This window comes from Periplaneta americana, chromosome 1 (assembly GCF_040183065.1).
Source record: "Periplaneta americana isolate PAMFEO1 chromosome 1, P.americana_PAMFEO1_priV1, whole genome shotgun sequence".
Lineage (NCBI taxonomy): Eukaryota > Metazoa > Arthropoda > Insecta > Blattodea > Blattidae > Periplaneta > Periplaneta americana.
Genome location: NC_091117.1, coordinates 79,670,167 through 79,688,074, shown reverse-complemented (window position 1 = coordinate 79,688,074; position 17,908 = coordinate 79,670,167). Strand labels below are relative to the sequence as shown.

The 17,908-nt window shown below is 36.4% G+C and overlaps 1 protein-coding gene across 5 annotated transcripts in view; it reads left to right on the top strand.

The window, feature by feature from the left end:
• The window catches only part of LOC138697223 (cyclin-dependent kinase 11B-like), a 97,626-nt gene that overhangs the window by 56,638 nt on the left and 23,080 nt on the right, over positions 1-17,908 (top strand). For all 5 annotated transcript variants that reach the window (XM_069822768.1, XM_069822769.1, XM_069822765.1 and 2 more), the window contains exons 3-6: positions 1,151-1,251; positions 2,888-3,127; positions 8,825-8,982; positions 9,254-9,415. In XM_069822768.1, coding sequence (XP_069678869.1) covers positions 1,151-1,251; positions 2,888-3,127; positions 8,825-8,982; positions 9,254-9,415 — 661 coding nt within the window. The remainder of the gene's footprint in view (positions 1-1,150; positions 1,252-2,887; positions 3,128-8,824; positions 8,983-9,253; positions 9,416-17,908) is intronic.

Here is a 17,908-nt window from a genome sequence, read left to right as displayed (position 1 = left end):
TGTGTCCTCTGGTTATAGCTTTAATGTATTCTTTGTAGCATGTTTGGAATGATCTGCCTGTCTGTTCTATGTAGAACTCAAATGTAATAGTTGCGACAAGTTCTACATAGGACAGACAGGCAGATCATTCCAAACACGCTACAAAGAACACATTAAAGCTATAACCAGAGGACACAATACATCTACATACGCCGATCATATAACCAATACTAACCATACGAGTACATACAATAACATAAATACGGACATGGAAATCCTACACACACAACCCAAGAACCGAAAACTCGACACACTAGAACAATACGAAATATACAAACACACTAAAACACAACCCGATCAAATCCTCAACATACAGATCAATTTCAGTACACACACACTATTTGACTCCACACTTCAACACCTTCCAACAATAAAACACACCCTCCTAACAGGCAGAGAAGTCTGAGATGACGCCGCGATCTAGTAGGTCTGATGATGGTGCGTGAAGCACTGAAACAGCTGTAAGCCGGACAAATATTTCATATTTAACACGAGTAAGTCCACTAGTTCATCAATTAATTTTTTTATTATTATTATTGAATTTCCAAGTTCATAGAACCCTATTTTACCCGAAGGTATATTAGGGCTGTAGTTAAATCATACATATTATAGCCTTGTACAAATACTTACATAAAATATGTACATAATTATGACATAAAATGACACACATTACATGTTGACATTTATATTAAGTCAGCTGCCATTATACAAAGAGTGCACTCAATCGAGTGACTTGATGGATGGGATTCCACAGTAATATACACTGTTGGATGAAGAGTATAGGAGAGTGATTCGATCCGGTGCTTCGATGTAGTTCAATGGTTAGAGCGCTTGGTACGTAGAACCAAGGGCCTGGGTTCGATCCCCAGCACTGTAGCAAAGTTTTCTCCTCTAATATCAATTACGTAAATTTTATTTAGTTTTGTTTACATCTAGTAGGCTACTTCTGAATTGTAGCATATTGTTGAAATTTGTCAATTGACACGAAGTAACAAAGAATACAATTTTTGTAAGAAATTTAACTGATTAGATAAGGTAATATGTTTGAAGTAAATGAATAAAGTAATTTAGAGATAATTATTTTCATTCATATATTCGTTTTTTCTCTTAGGTTCATGGAAGACATGAAACAACATATAGAAAGAACCATCATCATCAGTCTCGAGAATACAAAGAATATAAGGCAGAAAGAACACGAGATAAACATCATCAGTAAGTAACAAAATTAATTGAAAATGTTCATGATGATTCACATAAAGGTTTTAATTTTTTCTCTGACTATATCTTAAGTAAATATGTAGAATGACTATCTATGAACTAGGTTGAATCCCAAATGACACCCAACATGATACTGAGACCCACTAATTCATTTCTATGGAATCTCTGCTCATTGTCTCCAGATCACTTATTGCGTTTCCGTTCACTACTTCCTTGCCCACATTTTTCATCATAGAAATCTCTGTGCTTTTACTACACTTTGGCCTGTAAAAGCATCTATCTACAAAGCAAGGAACTTGTGGGGCAAGAAACACCTGAAAAGTAATTTTTCCTGGAGCCCTTTCACTCAGAGCAAGGTTATGGGATCCATCCAGTTTCCTGTAATATGAGTGCTGGTATAAATTTTGTGTTTTATTTTGAGTACATCACTGGGCAGTTGGACTATAGGAACAACAGATGATCGTATTGGGTTGATGCAAAAGTTCTTAGCTTTTCTCCACTGTGACCAAAGTTTTATTTGAAATGAACAGAAGACAGAAATTAGTTAGTAATATATTCTCGTACATTATCTACGACTCTGCCAATGCTGGGATAGTTTTTCGATTCTGGGTCTGGAGAAACTGCTGGTTTGGAGCTAAAAAAGTCAAGCCAAGTTTATAAAGCATCTTCATTATCAGAAAAGTTTCCTTGAAAATTGTTGGATAGAGAATGGGAAAGGTGGAAATCTGAGGATGCAAGATCGGGAGAGTATGGAGGTTGTGGAATGACCTCCCAACCAAGCTCCTGGATAGCTGCTTTCATTATGTTAGCAGAATGAGAGCATGCATTATTGTGTTGCAGCAGCACTTGATGCAGTCTTTCTGGTCCTTTTTCTTCACTTGCTGCCACAAAGCGTTTTTGTTGGTGGCAATAATTGTCAGCAGTTATGGTTACATTCCTGGAAAACATTTCATAGTACATGATATCTTGTTTATCACACCAGACACATAACATCTCTTCTGTGAATGGACATTAATTTTTGTGTGGAGTGTTGTGTGTTGAACAACAACATTTTCTTACAGTGCTTTTTCTGATGGCATTCCCCCATACATGGCACAAATGTCTTGAGCCACCTCCACTGGTTTTGCTCCTCTGTTAAACTCAAACAGAAGAATAAGTTAAGTTAGGTTACAGGGTTTTTTTAAGGAGTCTTAGTGACATCCTGCACTTCAGCCTAAAAGGCTTATTGTGCATCTCCATTGGAAGGGATACTAGCATTGTCTTCCAAAATCTGTTCCTTGTTGATACTCCATCTTCTTTAGTCTACAAATGCACAAATTTTCTTCAAATCCTCAAAATTCAAGGCATATTTACAAGCAACACTCCAAATAAGAAATGACAAACAGTGAAGAGTCTGTGTAGCCATTATGCAGTAGGCATCACCTGTTTCAGATTAATTGTCGTAGTTACTCAAGACAGACCACATGAAGTGTATTGGAGATTCATCTTCTTATTACTACTCCAGTCTGAACAACTCTATTTTCGCATATCTCATATTACATGTTTAATTATTCTTATCTTTAGCTGTGTCATTTATAATGTATGTGTAAGGAATACTTTGAAATTCATCCTCAATCTTCTCCTTTCACAGTCGATGTCATGATACATCTACAAGAGGAAGAGATAAAAGGCATGAAAGAAAACATGAGCAAGATCGTGATCGTAGTGTCAATGTAAGAAGTCGCCATGGCTGTGAACATAAACATAGCAGCAGAGGACACAGAAAGAGAAACAAATTGCCAAATAATTCAGGAGAAGATTTACGGGAACATTTACTCAACAGGTCACGTAACGCACATAGTGATGAGGATGTTTCGGAGGGAGAAAATGGGTAAGATTTATTGTTACTAGTTATCCATTTTGAATCTTGCGTACACCACTTTTAACACTTGAATATAATTAATTGATGAACTAGTGGACTTACTCGTGTTAAATATGTATTATTTGTCCGGCTTACAGCTGTTTCAGTGCTTCACGCACCATCATCAGAGCCTACTAGATCGCGGCGTCATCTCGAACTTCTCTGCCTGTTAGGAGGGTGTGTTTTATTGTTGGAAGGTGTTGAAGTGTGGAGTCGAATAGTGTGTGTGTACTGAAATTGATCTGTGTGTTGAAGATTTGATCGGGGTGTGTTTTAGTGTGTTTGTATATTTCGTATTGTTCTAGTGTGTTGAGTTTTTGGTTCTTGGGTTGAGTGTGTAGGATTTCCATGTCCGTATTTATGTTATTGTATGTACTCGTATGGTTAGTATTGGTTATATGATCGGCGTATGTAGATGTATTGTGTCCTCTGGTTATAGCTTTAAGGCGCCCCCAAACAGACGCGATACGGAATGTGTTATGATAGCGTTACGATTTTGCAATAAATGTTTTCATTGCGTTCAATGATTATGTTCACACACACGCGATTATCGCAATGTGCGTTATTATCGCAGCAAGTAGAACGCGACGATTTTGCGTTCTATTCTCCCGGAGATGTAGATCGTGAGAACGCCACGCGTTTATTTTGATGCTGGGTTGAAGTGTGTCATTTATGGATTCATCTTCAAAGCAAGAAGAACTTCTCTTTCTTGGATGAGAATCGTTGCAGGCAAAGCAGGCGCAGGTAAGTCCATGGTAGTCATGTATGGTTAAGATAAACAATATGAAAAGGTATAAAAGTGATGATTTAGCTTTTCTTTGCCAAGAACGTGAAATAAATAACAAGTACGCATACCCGATTATAAACTTTATTTTTTTTTTAATTTGCTCTTTTTGTTGCAGGAGGTTGTGGATTCACGAGTTAAATGCCACAAGGGAAGAAAAAGATGAATTTTATACCTTAGTTCAACAAATAATTAGAGATGAAAAACATTTTTATATATATTTCAAGATGACAGCTCAATGTTTTGACGAGATTCTGGGTAAAGTAACAGAAGACATAAGGAAGAAGCATATGAATTGGTGTAGCTCGAACCCACCCGAAAAATGACTTGCAATCGCAATAAGATAAGCGAAACACAGTAATGTATGTAAGAAACATATTTAATTTAGCTTAACGACCCAAATCAGTTACCAGTCATAAAAATATTCAAATTTAATACTGACTTTCTATAAAAAGAATAACATATGAAGTAGCCTATACTTTCTGAATTTACAAGAATTAAACACAAAATGAAATTTAATTACATCTGAAACTATGAAAAACAAATTTGTGGAGTGTGAACAGTTTAAATGCTTAGGCCTACATTTTAAACAAAAAATAATGAATCAAAAAGTGGAGGTAGCGGCAATATAAAAGAAGAGGTAAAGGTAGCCCCGTAACATGCCATGAAGGCACTTGGAGGGCATGGAGGTAGAGCCCCATGCTTTTCATGACCTCGGCACTAGAACGAGGTGGTGTGGTCGGCACCATGCTCTGACCGCCTTTTACCCCCGGGAAAGACCCGGTACTCAATTTTATAGCAGGCTGAGTGAACCTCGGGGCCGTTCTGAAAGTTTTGGCAACGAGAAAAGATCCTATCACCACCTGAAACATGAAAAATATAAGTTCGCCTAATTTAAATCAGCAAAGAACTTCTTTGAAGAAAATCATATTGTGCTTCACCTTGATCTTTATTGTCAGCGATTTTTTGCTCTAAATAACAAAAATAACAATCTATCATGTTTTTCCATCTATTTTTCACAGCATCGGCTGAAAGTAAAAAAGGTAGGTCTACCAATTATTTATGTTTGATTTTGTCCTATCACAGTGTTAATATGTTTTTCTTCTTCTTTCAGATTTTTAGCGACTGGAGATAGTTTGTACACCAACAGGCCATAGTTTTAGGGTTGGTTTTCAACAATTAGTGCAACTGCGATGGAAGTTTGTGCAGCTATGTGAGAAAACATTAAATCTGAATTCATGCCAGAGCCTTCACGACGAATATGGGAAAGTTGAGCTCAACGATTTGAAGAAAAAATCGGGTTTTCCAAACCATGTTGACGCCATAGATGGGAAACACGTCACCATCAAGTGTCCTGACAACGCTGAGTCATCTTACTTCACATGTTTGAAGAAACATTCCATTGTGCTTTTAGCTGGAAAATTTGCAGGCTACTTCAGTCGAACGACTTAAAAACGTAGACGTAAATCCAGGGTTTAAGCCACAGTCGCATTTTGCTACTCCACTTCTAAAAAATATAACAAACTTTGAATGTAAATGTGTAAAAATGCGACAACCAGATTGGAGTTCAGAAACGAAGATGGTAATAGAGAAAATGAAATCAGAGATGTGTATGAACTAATTTGAATTTAAATGAAATGCTAATGGCATCATAGCATGGGCATGTTAAAAAAAAAGTATTGAGCAATAAATGTTCAAAAATTGATTTCAAAGAGTTGATGCAATTCATCTAAGTTAAGTGAACAATTTCTTCTAATTGATTTATATAATTCCATCGCATACTGTAAATTGTGAGCGAGGATTTAGTTGCATGAATCTAGTAAAAACTGGAATTAGAAACCGCCTTTCACTAAAAATAGTTAGCACTCTGCTAACCTTGAAGAGCCTACTAGTAAAGAATTTCAATGTTTAGAGTACCCATAAAATAACGAATTTTAATGTGAAGTAAATTCAGTAGTAATTTATTCTAAACATACCTACGTCTAATGATTTACTTAGGTACATAAGTATATCTAGAGTGTGGTAAGACATTGAAAGTAATAAAACTCCAACAAACAAATTACAAAACTTTTTGTTTGTGCAAACTTTATTAATTTTATATTTCTGCACAATTATTTATAACATTGTACAGGTATTTTGCAATTTTCACAAATATATTTTTTTCATTTGTGCATTTTTGCGACAGTTATTTATTTTCTAGCTTAAACCCCGCGTAAGTTTACAAGCCAGTATGACATCAAAATATAAATAAATAATTGCACTTATTGTTTACATCTAACTTTGTAGCTATCTCCTTCCATTTCTTCTCCTTTTCCATGCCATGGATTTTCCTTTATGAACTCAATAAAAATTTCCACGTTCGTTTACAAGTAATCCGAAATCGCAATCTGTGAGCACAAGTGATATACACCTGCAGAGAGTAACTGGTCTTTGCGCTGTGGCTGGAAAATTAAAATCCGCATATGTGGTCACCCATTACGATAATCTGATTGGCTGGGGACGTTAGAATATCGTATATCGCGGACGTGCCAGTTTGGGCACCTCTTTGCGATAGTGCGATATTGCGTTATCGCGAAATCTTAACATGTCTGTTTGGGGAGGCCTTTAATGTGTGCAACACTAGCATCATTCGATATCACCAACTTATACACTAATATACCAATACAGGACACATTACAGATACTAAAACAAATGCTCACAGATAACAACACACCACAAGAATACATCGAAGAAATCATCGAAATCACAGACATCATAACAAAGCAAAACTATTTCACACACAACAACAAATACTACACCCAAACAGAAGGATTGCCAATGGGATCACCCATATCCAGCATACTAGCAGAGATATTCTTACACAACATACATACTCAACAATGAACACAACAAGTATGCAGACAACATAATATACTGGCACAGATATGTAGACGATATACTCATACTATACAAAGGAAACAAAAGACAAATACACAAACTACACCAATACATAAACAAATTACACCCAAAACTTCAATACACACTAGAACTTGAAAACAACAACTCCATAAATTTCCTAGATATCACCATAATAAAAATCGACAACAAACACACCTTCAAAATATACAGAAAACCAACCACCACCACCACACACATACACAACACATCTAACCACCCCATACAACACAAACATGCTGCATTCAGGACAATGGTACACAGATTACTCAACATACCCATGAACCAACAACACTACAATGAAGAAGTGAACACAATCAAATACATAGCACAAGAAAACGGATACAATCCAAACATAATAGACAACATCATAAGGAAGACAAAACAAAAACTTAACAAACACAAAAATACACAAAACACAACACAAACACAAGAACACAAGAAATACATCACACTAACATATGAAAACAAAAGCACACATAAGATCGCATCTTCATTCAGAAAACAGAAATACAACATACAGAACAGAAAACACACTACAAAGACATCTCAACACACAAAAAACACAAACAAATAAATACGACCACACAGGTGTATACAAACTCACATGTAATAGTTGCGACAAGTTCTACATAGGACAGACAGGCAGATCATTCTAAACATGCTACAAAGAACACATTAAAGCTATAACCAGAGGACACAATACATCTACATACGCCGATCATATAACCAATACTAACCATACATACAATAACATAAATACGGACATGGAAATCCTACACACACAACCCAAGAACCAAAAACTCAACACACTAGAACAATACGAAATATACAAACACACTAAAACACAACCCGATCAAATCCTCAACACACAGATCAATTTCAGTACACACACACTATTCGACTCCACACTTCAACACCTTCCAACAATAAAACACACCCTCCTAACAGGCAGAGAAGTTCGAGATGACGCCGCAATCTAGTAGGCTCTGATGATGGTGCGTGAAGCACTGTAACAGCTGTAAGCCGGACAAATAATACATATTTAACACGAGTAAGTCCACTAGTTCATCAATTAATTACTAGTTATGTTGTTTATTTAAAAAATGCCTTCATTTAAATTCCTGTACTTGAGAGGTAGGAAAACTTTCTTCTCTTCATGATGTTAAAGAAAAGAAAGAAATGAATGAAAAAGAAGTACTCTAGGAGAGGTATACTGAAAATTCCAGGAAAGACGTAATGAAGTGGGTATGCAAACTCTCTGTATATTTAATTAATGATGCTATTTCATGAGATGGTTTTCATTTCTAATTCTTTTATATTACAGACTAAGTAGATGGTCTATATGTTACCAGTTGTATTTGATCTGTATATAACAGTAAATGACTGAATGGTATTTACCTGAAACCTATTTCTGGCAAACATTCTGTATAATTAATGATGCTATTTCATGAGAATGGTTTTTCATTTCTAATTCTTTTATATTACAGACTAAGTAGATGGTCTATATGTTACCAGCTGCATTCGATCTGTATATAACAGTAAATGACTGAATGGTATTTACCTGAAACCTAATTCTTGGCAAACATTCTCCATAATTAATGATAGCCTATAGTTACTAGTACCATATTTTGTATATACGACATGAAATTACATGACCTTATTAGAAGCGATGTATTTCTTAACAATTGAAGGAAAGGAAAGGAAACATAATAATGCATATATATATAAAACGACAAGCATTATAGTATAAAATTATCGCAGATTAAAGGAGTTATTCCTTATTTAGTTAATAAAATTAGAAATATAAGATTTAAAAGTGAATTCATTATAACTTTATTAAATTTGCTCATTGAATAAATAAATTGTTCAAATATTTTTTTAATATATTATTTATCTTGTTTTCTTTTCTAGTAAGACTGTTGTTATTTTCATTGATTTGTTTTTAGAAGTGATGATGGTGATGGATATGAAGGTACAGATCAAAAAGTGAATTTAAAGGAGGCTGTACGTGACAGAGAAAGAGAATGTGAACCAGAAGAGACAGCACAAGAGAGGGCAGAACGTTTAGAGAGAGAAATGAGAAGGGAACGGTTTCTGAAAGCAGGTATAATATGTAGTACAAAATAAATACTCAGTTTTGTTAAAAGTTAGCTTAAGAGTAATACAAGTGTTAAAAATAGCATTTTATTTTGTGAATAGAGATGTTTCCAAAACGAGGTCATAAACCGAGTGTTGCCGTCTGTGAAGAAAATAAAATCATTTTTAACAGTGTGTTGTACACTGTTTTCTTAGACAGCGTTTGTCTGTGGATCACTGGATCTTTCATTTAAATGATCTTAAAATATGATCTTTGACAATATTGATAATTCTTACAGAGCGGGAAATGGCACAGCGTAAAGAATTATATCGGCATGAACTTGAAGCAAGACGTGAACGCATGAATTTAGAGAAAGAGAAGGAGCGGACTCTTGAAGAACTTGCCAAAAAGAGAGATCATAGCAGTAGCCCTGAGAGGAAGAAACTGAAAACTGAGGAAGGTAAGGCTAATAAGGGGAAGCATACTAGAATAATACAGTTGTATGGTAGATGGTCTTAATACTTATTATTTTCTTTTGTATGAAATGATGTGGTCAGTGGAATTTATAAATTATAAAGAACTCAAAAACGTAAAAGAGATGACAAATCAAGTACCAGAAATAGAATCGTGTCATTCAGATAACATATACTTTCTCATACATTTTACGTGTTTTGTAACATCAGTTCATCATCACCAAGGCCCGGATCTTGGAGACTTGTGTTGCTGCACATACATAAGTAACCGACTTCAATGTCAACATAAACTCATTCCAACCCCGCTTCCGTAAAGGAGGTACTGTCAGATCCGCTTGAAAAGTGACTTCAGTCTAAAACAGCATATATTTTATTAATAACCTTGGGAAATACATTGAATTTAATGGTGTGCTCTGTACATTTTATTACAGTGTATGACTATGTACATTCGAAGGTTTTCGAATTGAAAACTTTTTCGATTGTCAGTTAGAACCGATTTTAAGCGCAAAAAACTTCTTTCCACGTCACAAGACGTGACGGGTGCAAATTTAAAATACTGAATGTATTCACTGTCACTGTTATGTGTTTGATTTTCAGTACTTGCTAGCTGATCACGTATTTGGCAAAGATCAGAATATCCAACATTTTTGTCAATAATTGTTTTCAGTTTTTGTGTCACTGCTTGGGCGGGCCCCTCTCTGACTTGATCTAGGGCTGTGGACAAGTCTTGTACTACTTAAGAGACTTAGATATTTCCATGGCACTTGTTTCCAACAGCTTAATATATTTTGACAAATCCTTGAACTTCTGTTCAATATACATAATGTGGTCTCCTAGCTGTTCCGACACTAACTCTTTAGCTATGGCAACTGAAGAACAATCCTCACTCTTGAGCACTGCTAACACGTCTACTATTTTTTCGTAGTATTTTGCATAGTAGCTTGCAGCATCCAACCAAGTACCCGAACGTGTTATGATTGGCTTTGGAGGTAAGGGAATTTCTGGCGCTATATTTTTAAATACTTGTAACCTAGTAGGTGCCTTTAAAAATATTTTTTTAATATTTGATATGAACCGGTCCACATCTGGATAGGAACTCCTCACAGTCTCGGCTACTCTGTGAAGACAATGAGCAAGACAAGTCATGTGACAGATGTTAGGGTAGCTTAATTTTATTTGTCTGCCTGCTTTCATCACTTAAGCAGCGCCATCGGTGACTAGCAGGAGGATATTTTCACGTTTAACTCCGTCTGGCCATAAAAGAGACATTGAGTTTTCAAATAGTGTTACAATGGATGCATGATTCACTTTATCAAGTACCTCTGTGGTTAACAAAAACTTTTCACCAGGTCCATCAGGACTCAGTGTTCCTACAACGACATGTGCTACAAATCGCCCTGTTTCATCAGTCGTTTCATCCACAGAAACCGAAATCTTATTATTTCCTACCGCTTTCATTATTTGATTTAAAACATCTGCATAACAATCTGGCAGATAGTTTTTGCGAAGAGTTGATTCGGAAGGAAGTTGTTTTTCTGTATATTTTTCTATGAAGTTCTTAAAAAAAACATTCTCTACTTTATGGAATGGAATGTTGGCCCCCACCATCATCTCACAGACGTCCCGAAAAAATGTAGACAGTAGATGGAACTTTGTTTATTTCCTGTTCCAATAAAGATACACTTGCCTTATGTTTTTTTGTGTTGCAATGTCTTTCAATGAATGCTCGTTTCCAGCCTCTAGTTTGTGTGCGGCACTATCTACAAATTATAAATTCTCCATTCGAAGAAAATATTTCACCTCCTCCAAATTCCTCCACGAAACAAGTCACCTACAATTCAAAGTAGTATTGTTAAACTTTTATAACACCACTTCTAATAACACGTATGTTGTGAGTTCTCAAAACGTCCGCTTACCTGCACTTCTTTGAATGTAATTGGCTTCGCCATTACTCGGTTACCTCGTCCGTATGCTGCACTTGTATGTGCCCGCTTTGTTATTAGTTGTGACTGTCACTGTGCACTTGCAACGCAAACTACGAGCACAAATCGCCTGAAACCGTAGTCGCGGGGAGAACACAGACGTACCGAACATCCGTGGCCTGATCATCACATTACCAATGATATTTCCGTTGTAGTTTTTCTTAAAATTATCATTTACAAGATATTTAGGAACAAACCCCTTTACAGTGCATTGAAACAGGAAGATGTGACTTTCATTTTCTGCATTACACACACACACACTTTTTTAATCACAAAAGATGAGTTTGTATTCACTGAATATTCATTGTACTAGTCATGTTTACGAGGGACTTTCCACTTTTTGTCTTGATTTTAGAATCTATTTTCAAATATGTTGCATTTTTATTACAAGTTTTCAACCTTGATTAACTAACCTGTCCGCCAAATTCTGATATGAGATGGTATTTATTGAATATGCATGTTGTCCACTACTGTGGAGTAACAGTATATCTGGTCATGAAACAAGCGGGCCTAGGTTCAAATCCTGATTGGGACAAGTTACCTGGCTGAGGCTTTTTCCAGGATTTTCTCTCAACCCATTAAGAGCAAATGCTGGATAACTTTTGGCACTGAACCCTGGGCTCACTTCGCTAGCATTATGACTTTCATTTCTCTCAAATGGTAGATAACCATTGCAGTTGAAAAATCGTCAAATAAACCAAATACAAAAATATGCATGTTAGAATATAGTCACAATTTCATAATCTCTTTTGTAATGTTAATATTGGTTTTATCAATTACATTTGATAATTTGTTATTGTATTTACTCGAATATAATACACCATCAAATATAGGTCAATATGCCCCATGAGCCTGATTTTGGGCTGATTAAGGGCTGGACAGGCTAGGGCAGTTAGAACCAGAACTTAATATTTTTATGGGTCTTTTCTCGGACTGTGATAACATTTTTTCTTTTTAATAAAAAAGAACTTAAAAGTTTTTCATCGCAAAAAGAAGAAATGGGAAAACTTTGTTCTGCACCTCCCTATGGCAAGTATAAAAGCCACATATTGTATTTTTAATTTAATTATGCATCCAGAGCAACAGTACATTACACTAAATGGTAAGTTGATTAATATACAATGATGAGTAATAACTAGAATTGCCAACTTTTTTTAAGAAAATACGGAAGATTAAGGAATCGATAAAATTTCACATAAATAATTGACAGATTATTCCTTTCAGTTACTAAAAAACAATTTTATTCTACACTTTGCCAACTGGGCTTAAATTAAGAGTATTTTGAGACAAATTTTGTCTCACGTAATAGTTGAAGTCAATTGCAGTTTGCTGCTCTGATTTGATTAGATGTGTCGTGCTTCTGTTTCAAACATCTGTCCAATTATTGTTCATGAGCTGAAACACACTCTTTCTATGAGCATTACTACTTGGTATGTTTAGAACAAAACTAATCAGTTTTTCTAAATTTATAATACTGATATTGTTTGATTTTAAACAGATAGCACTAAAACCCATTTCTGGCAAGCATTACCTTCTAAAAAGACTGCACATTTTAATGCACCATCAACCAACTCGCAAGCATGCCGTGTTACTTCTGTTCACACGGTGATCACGGTGCAGGATCTGTGTTGGCGCGGAATGTAGCACAGTGGCAGCCTGCTTGTCTGTAATCTGTAGTTGCATTTACCATTACACTATAGATGATCAGATAGTAAAGAAGAATACATCATGTGCTTTGATAAACATTGTTCATTATTCCCTTGTGCCAACACTAAATTAGACTTATAACCTAAACAACTAAATGCAAATAGCCTACATTATAGAAATACAAATAATACACTGAACCAATATAACTAAATACAATTCAATTGTAGCATATACTTGCAACATCTTTTTAAATATAGTTATATAAGAACGAAATAATACATTATCAGTGAAAATTAGCAATTTACAAATGAAACTCTTACATACTGTATTTTATATACTGGGCATGTTGAAAAATGTAAACAAAACATATTGACAAATACAACGATAATACTGGAAAAATGGTTTCAAATTAAAGTGATATAAATTGTGCAATGGATACATATCTCAATTAAGAGTCTGGCACTTTCAGATTTACTCTTGCTTTATTGACATCTTTTGGTTTATACGATATGAACTATATTTGGACATAATGAAACACAACTCTGAACCCTTAATGCAAACTTTAAGTTATGATCACTAAGGTTGGCTCTTTCATAGCCTTTGTTACGTTTCATAGCTGAAAATAAAGCTTCACACACATAGGCTGAAGCAAACATTGAAATTAAAGATGCCTCACGCCTATGGAGACGAGGAAATCTTGACTTACGAAATTGACTGTAAAAGTCTAGCAAACTACGTCTGTTCCTGTGACTATCAGCCAGCTCAATGTCACATTTCAAGTTGATTAGTTCCAGTTGGACATCTTTGGGAGTATCATCAATATTTATGCTAAACGGTGTAGCAAATAGATCTAAATCCATTTTTACGTAACTCAAATCTTGAAATCTGTCTTCAAAGTCATTCATAAGAAAACATCTGGATATTTTTAACATAAGAGCCCATCTCTAATAAATCAGAGTCCCGGGCCACAAGTGCCAACCTGAGAAAATGACCGGGATTGCCATTGAACAGTTGACGTTTCGATAATAACAGCTTGTATTTTAAAGCTTGAATACTACAGAACATATCTGTGATCAATTTGTATTTTCCAGCTCTGCAACAAGTTCTCCACTCATTTCCAGAAACAAATTTATCTCTTCCAATAATTCGAAAAATCTACACAGAACTTTTCTACATTCCATGAAGTACAAGGGGGATCCAGGAAATAACGACCGTTTTGTTGTAATAATTAAAAAATATATATATTTATTTAAAAAAACAAAGTCTGTTACATAACTGAAGCTTCCTTTACTTCTCTACATAATCACCACCTACATTTAAACATTTGTCGTATCTGTTCACGAGCTTTAGAATTCCCATGTTATACTCCTCTGCCGCCAGTTCATTAAGCCAGGTGTTCACTGTCTTCTTCAACTCTTCATCACTTCCAAAACGCGTACCACCCAGAAAGTCTTTCAGCTTAGTGAAAAGGTAAAAATCGCTAGGAGCAAGGTCTGGACTATAGGGCGGATGATCAGGTCTTCTGTGATGAGTGATGGGCGTCTGGGTCGAGTTTCATCGTGGACATTTGTTCGCCCATTGTTGAACATTTCGCACCATTTTCTCACATTTCTTTCATTCATTACAGTATCACCATACACTTCTTTCAATTGCCGGTAAATTTGTGCAGGTTTCAAATGTCGGGCATTCAAAAATCGAATCACACTCCTCACCTCACAGTCGGCGGGATTATCAATCACATCGTTCATTTTGAAGTAACACAAAATGCACAATGGCGACTTGTTGCAACCAGTACTCACAACATTATGAGAACACATGTTAAGGAAGCCAGTTGACCTTCAAACAAGGAAGGGGAGTCAGCTGCGCGGCGGGTATGCGCGAACGGTCGTTATTTCCTGGACCCCCCCTCATATGTTGCTTCCCATTCAGGATTAAAATTGTTTGTTGGCATCAAAGGCCTTCACTTTAACGGGTAACTTTCCATGACAAACAGGCGTCTATCTATGAGACGCCACTACTACCAAGAAGATACTGTACATGTTCACTGCTCCGCTCGCACTGAGCCCACACCGTGCTCAGTACCTGCACATAACACCGCGTGCAGCCATTTGGTTGTCAGTGTTTTAATGCATCTCTAGAACAACAAAATTCATCATATAAACAATCATCATTCACGGCAAAATCAAATGTTTAGAATAATGATTTTTACTCGTACATTATGCAAAAATAAGGGAGAAAAATGCTCGAAGAGAAGAAAAATACGGGAGCCGGGAGACTGTTAAAAATTAGGGGCAAATACGGGAGATCCCGGGAAATACGGGAGGGTTGGCAACCCTAGTGATAACATGACTCAGCAATGGTCAGTGAGTACCCATTTTCACAGTACACAAATTGATTTTCTTAATTATTTTGATGTTGTCCTTTTTTTTTTTTAGTTGGTTATTTAACGACGCTGTATCCACTACTAGGTTATTTAGCGTCGATGAGATTGGTGATAGCGAGATGATATTTGGCGAGGTGAGGCCGAGGATTCGCCAGAGATTACCTTGTATTCACATTACAGTTGGGGAAAACCTCGGAAAAAACCCAACCAGGTAATCAGCCCAAGCGGGGCTCGAACCCGCGCCCGAATGCAACTTCAGACCGGCAGGCAAGCGCCTTAACCGACTGAGCCACACCGGTGGCTATGTTGTCCTTGTTTCTTTGTTTAAGGTTATCTTTACTGCATTCACTTGTATGGGGTAGCCAGACATAAAGAGCTCAACAGAGTAGGTGACCCCTCTGGTCATATCTACCTCCCCTGATGATAGAACCTGTATGTAGTTCTGAAACATCGTAAATTTTTTTTTTTTTAATCCAATGCCACCAGGTTGTCTTTTCGACATTTCTGGTCTTCTCTCCTGGCCATGGCTTAGTTGTAACCCACTTCTGAGGTTGGGGCGCCTGGAAGGCGGAGTTATATTACCCCGATGATGTGATAGGATGATTATGATAATGTGGTGCCAGGAGAGGTCTTCTAAACTTAACCTAAATTCCAGACCATGGACGAACACAGGAATAATCCCCTTTAAGGAAAAATTCCTGTGCTCTAACCGGGAATCGAATCTGGGACCTCATGAACTACAGCCAGAAGCTCTGACCACTAGACCATGAGGCTGTAAATGTAAGCTCCAGGAAACAGTGGAAGACCCAAAAGTCTATTTCTGAATATGTTGATGCCTTGCATCTAGCAATGAAGCCATTAGCATTCGTGCTCTCCAATACTTCTGGGCTATAGTGTCTTCTGCAGGTCTTCAAGTGACTCTCGTTCATCTCTTTTTGACTGTTGCACAGGGGACACAATGGTGAATTTAGAAATTGTAGTTTATGTAAGTGGCTTGCCAAGCAATCATGTTCTGTAAGCAGCCTGAAGGCTGCAACTGCAGTTTTCCGTGGTGCTTATGGGATTACTTCTGAGTTCAAGATTAGGGTGTTCCATTTTTTGTTTTCGGCATGTATTTTTGTTTCCTCAATATGAAGATGTAAAAATTTAGAATTGATCAGGCGCTTTACTGAAGCCATTGGCAGATTTGTCGTTTTCATTTGCTGTATTGTTGTGGCTTTCTTGGCAAGTGTATCTGCCAGTTCATTGCCCTCAATCCCACAGTGTGTCGGGATCCACTGTATGTGAATTGTTTTGTTAAGATTTTTAAGTTGAACTAACATGTTGTAGCAATCCTTTATTTTCTCTGATTTTTTTGTGGTGTTTGAGCATATTGCTTGAATTGCACCTTTGGAATCTGAGAGGATTACTGCTTTATTGTACTTGTAAAAAAACAGTTGTGATCCTGCCAAAACATCATGAGAACGTGTCCTAAGTTTCAAGATTCCGGAGTAAAACTGTCCCCCTATCGGATCTCCGGGTGGGAACAACTTTAGAACACATCTCATTGAGGAAACTATTTCTGAATATTACTCTCTTAATTTTAGCTTTCACTTGGCTCTTTGTATGATTTTAAGTTTTTGATGGGCTCAGGTAATAGGTTACTTTTGAAAACAATCTCAGGCACAGTTTGGGTTTGGGTTCAGAGGTCAATTGACCAGGCTGGACTTCAAAATTTTGACCTTTGCTGCTCTCTAATACATATCTGTATATGCACGTATGTGTTCTCCATACTTTTTCCATTATTTGAAAACTTAAGGCCTTGCTATCTGGATAACCATTGCATGATCTGCATAGAAAGCATTCATTTCAATATCTCATTCTTTCATATTCACTTACTATGTGTTTGTGCTATCACTTTTTAAAATATGAAAATCATCAGCGTGTTGCAGATGTTGGTTGGTAGCCAATGCTCTGGTATCATGACAATGAAGCCATCAGCCATCTTTCAGTCCTGTATTTTTCTGTAATGTTGAGATGAACAGACAAAGCTTCGCCTTCTCGTGGTGCCCCGTGAACTGTGTTCAATGAACATAGACAAAACGACTAATCAACATGCTCAAATGACAAATGCAGTCCAAAGTAAAGTATTCCATGTTGCAGATGTAGCATGTGGGTTTTCACATTTCAATATCATCACGCCCATTAACATTGAAACTAAATCATAATACAGATAGACCAGATGAAAACATTCCCCAAGTCTCCACTCATATAGTGATATATTTCTGAGTTCCTATTGGCACTCCACTGACATTCACCATGTTAAGGGGACTAGGTAGTCTGAGCTTATGGCTGTTGTGTATGAGTAAACAATTTTACTATTACTATTCAACTTTTTAATCTGTAAATGCACAATTGAGACAGGGAAATCAAAAACTCCCTAACTCCAATAAACCAAATTTTACAGGAGAAAGAAAAAACTTATTATT